We start from the raw sequence: 339 nt of genomic DNA, 5'->3' as shown, positions 1-339 counted from the left end.
AGTATTACATTAGGAACATACTAGCAAAGTGAAATGCAGGGAAAGGCAAAACCTGTGCGAACTGACTACAAGCTTTTTCTCCCCCTTTCACATAGATGGCAGCACAGTGTTTCTGGCAGTTGGCTCTTACGTCTCACCACTGAGCCAGGTGGCAGGTGGACCAGAGACACTGAGTGCTGTCCAAAGCATAACGGCTTACCTAAGTGACAGTACACAATTGATAGCCAATCCAGGATTGAGGATGGGTGTCCGTACGGATGCAGCTGCTGTCTATCAGATTTCAGACTTCTGGGAAAAACAGTTTGAAAACAGTGATCTCAGTAAATTCATTGTTAGAAG

At 45.4% G+C, this 339-nt stretch overlaps 1 protein-coding gene across 1 annotated transcript in view; it reads left to right on the top strand.

The window, feature by feature from the left end:
* LOC119589415 (VWFA and cache domain-containing protein 1-like) overlaps positions 1–339 on the top strand; it is a 30,393-nt gene that overhangs the window by 15,567 nt on the left and 14,487 nt on the right. Inside the window, exon 13 of the mRNA XM_037938025.1 lies at positions 96–337. Coding sequence (XP_037793953.1) covers positions 96–337 — 242 coding nt within the window. The remainder of the gene's footprint in view (positions 1–95; positions 338–339) is intronic.

This window comes from Penaeus monodon, chromosome 25, assembly GCF_015228065.2.
Source record: "Penaeus monodon isolate SGIC_2016 chromosome 25, NSTDA_Pmon_1, whole genome shotgun sequence".
Lineage (NCBI taxonomy): Eukaryota > Metazoa > Arthropoda > Malacostraca > Decapoda > Penaeidae > Penaeus > Penaeus monodon.
Note: the sequence above shows the minus strand (reverse complement) of the source record. Positions and strands in the feature narration are given on the sequence as shown.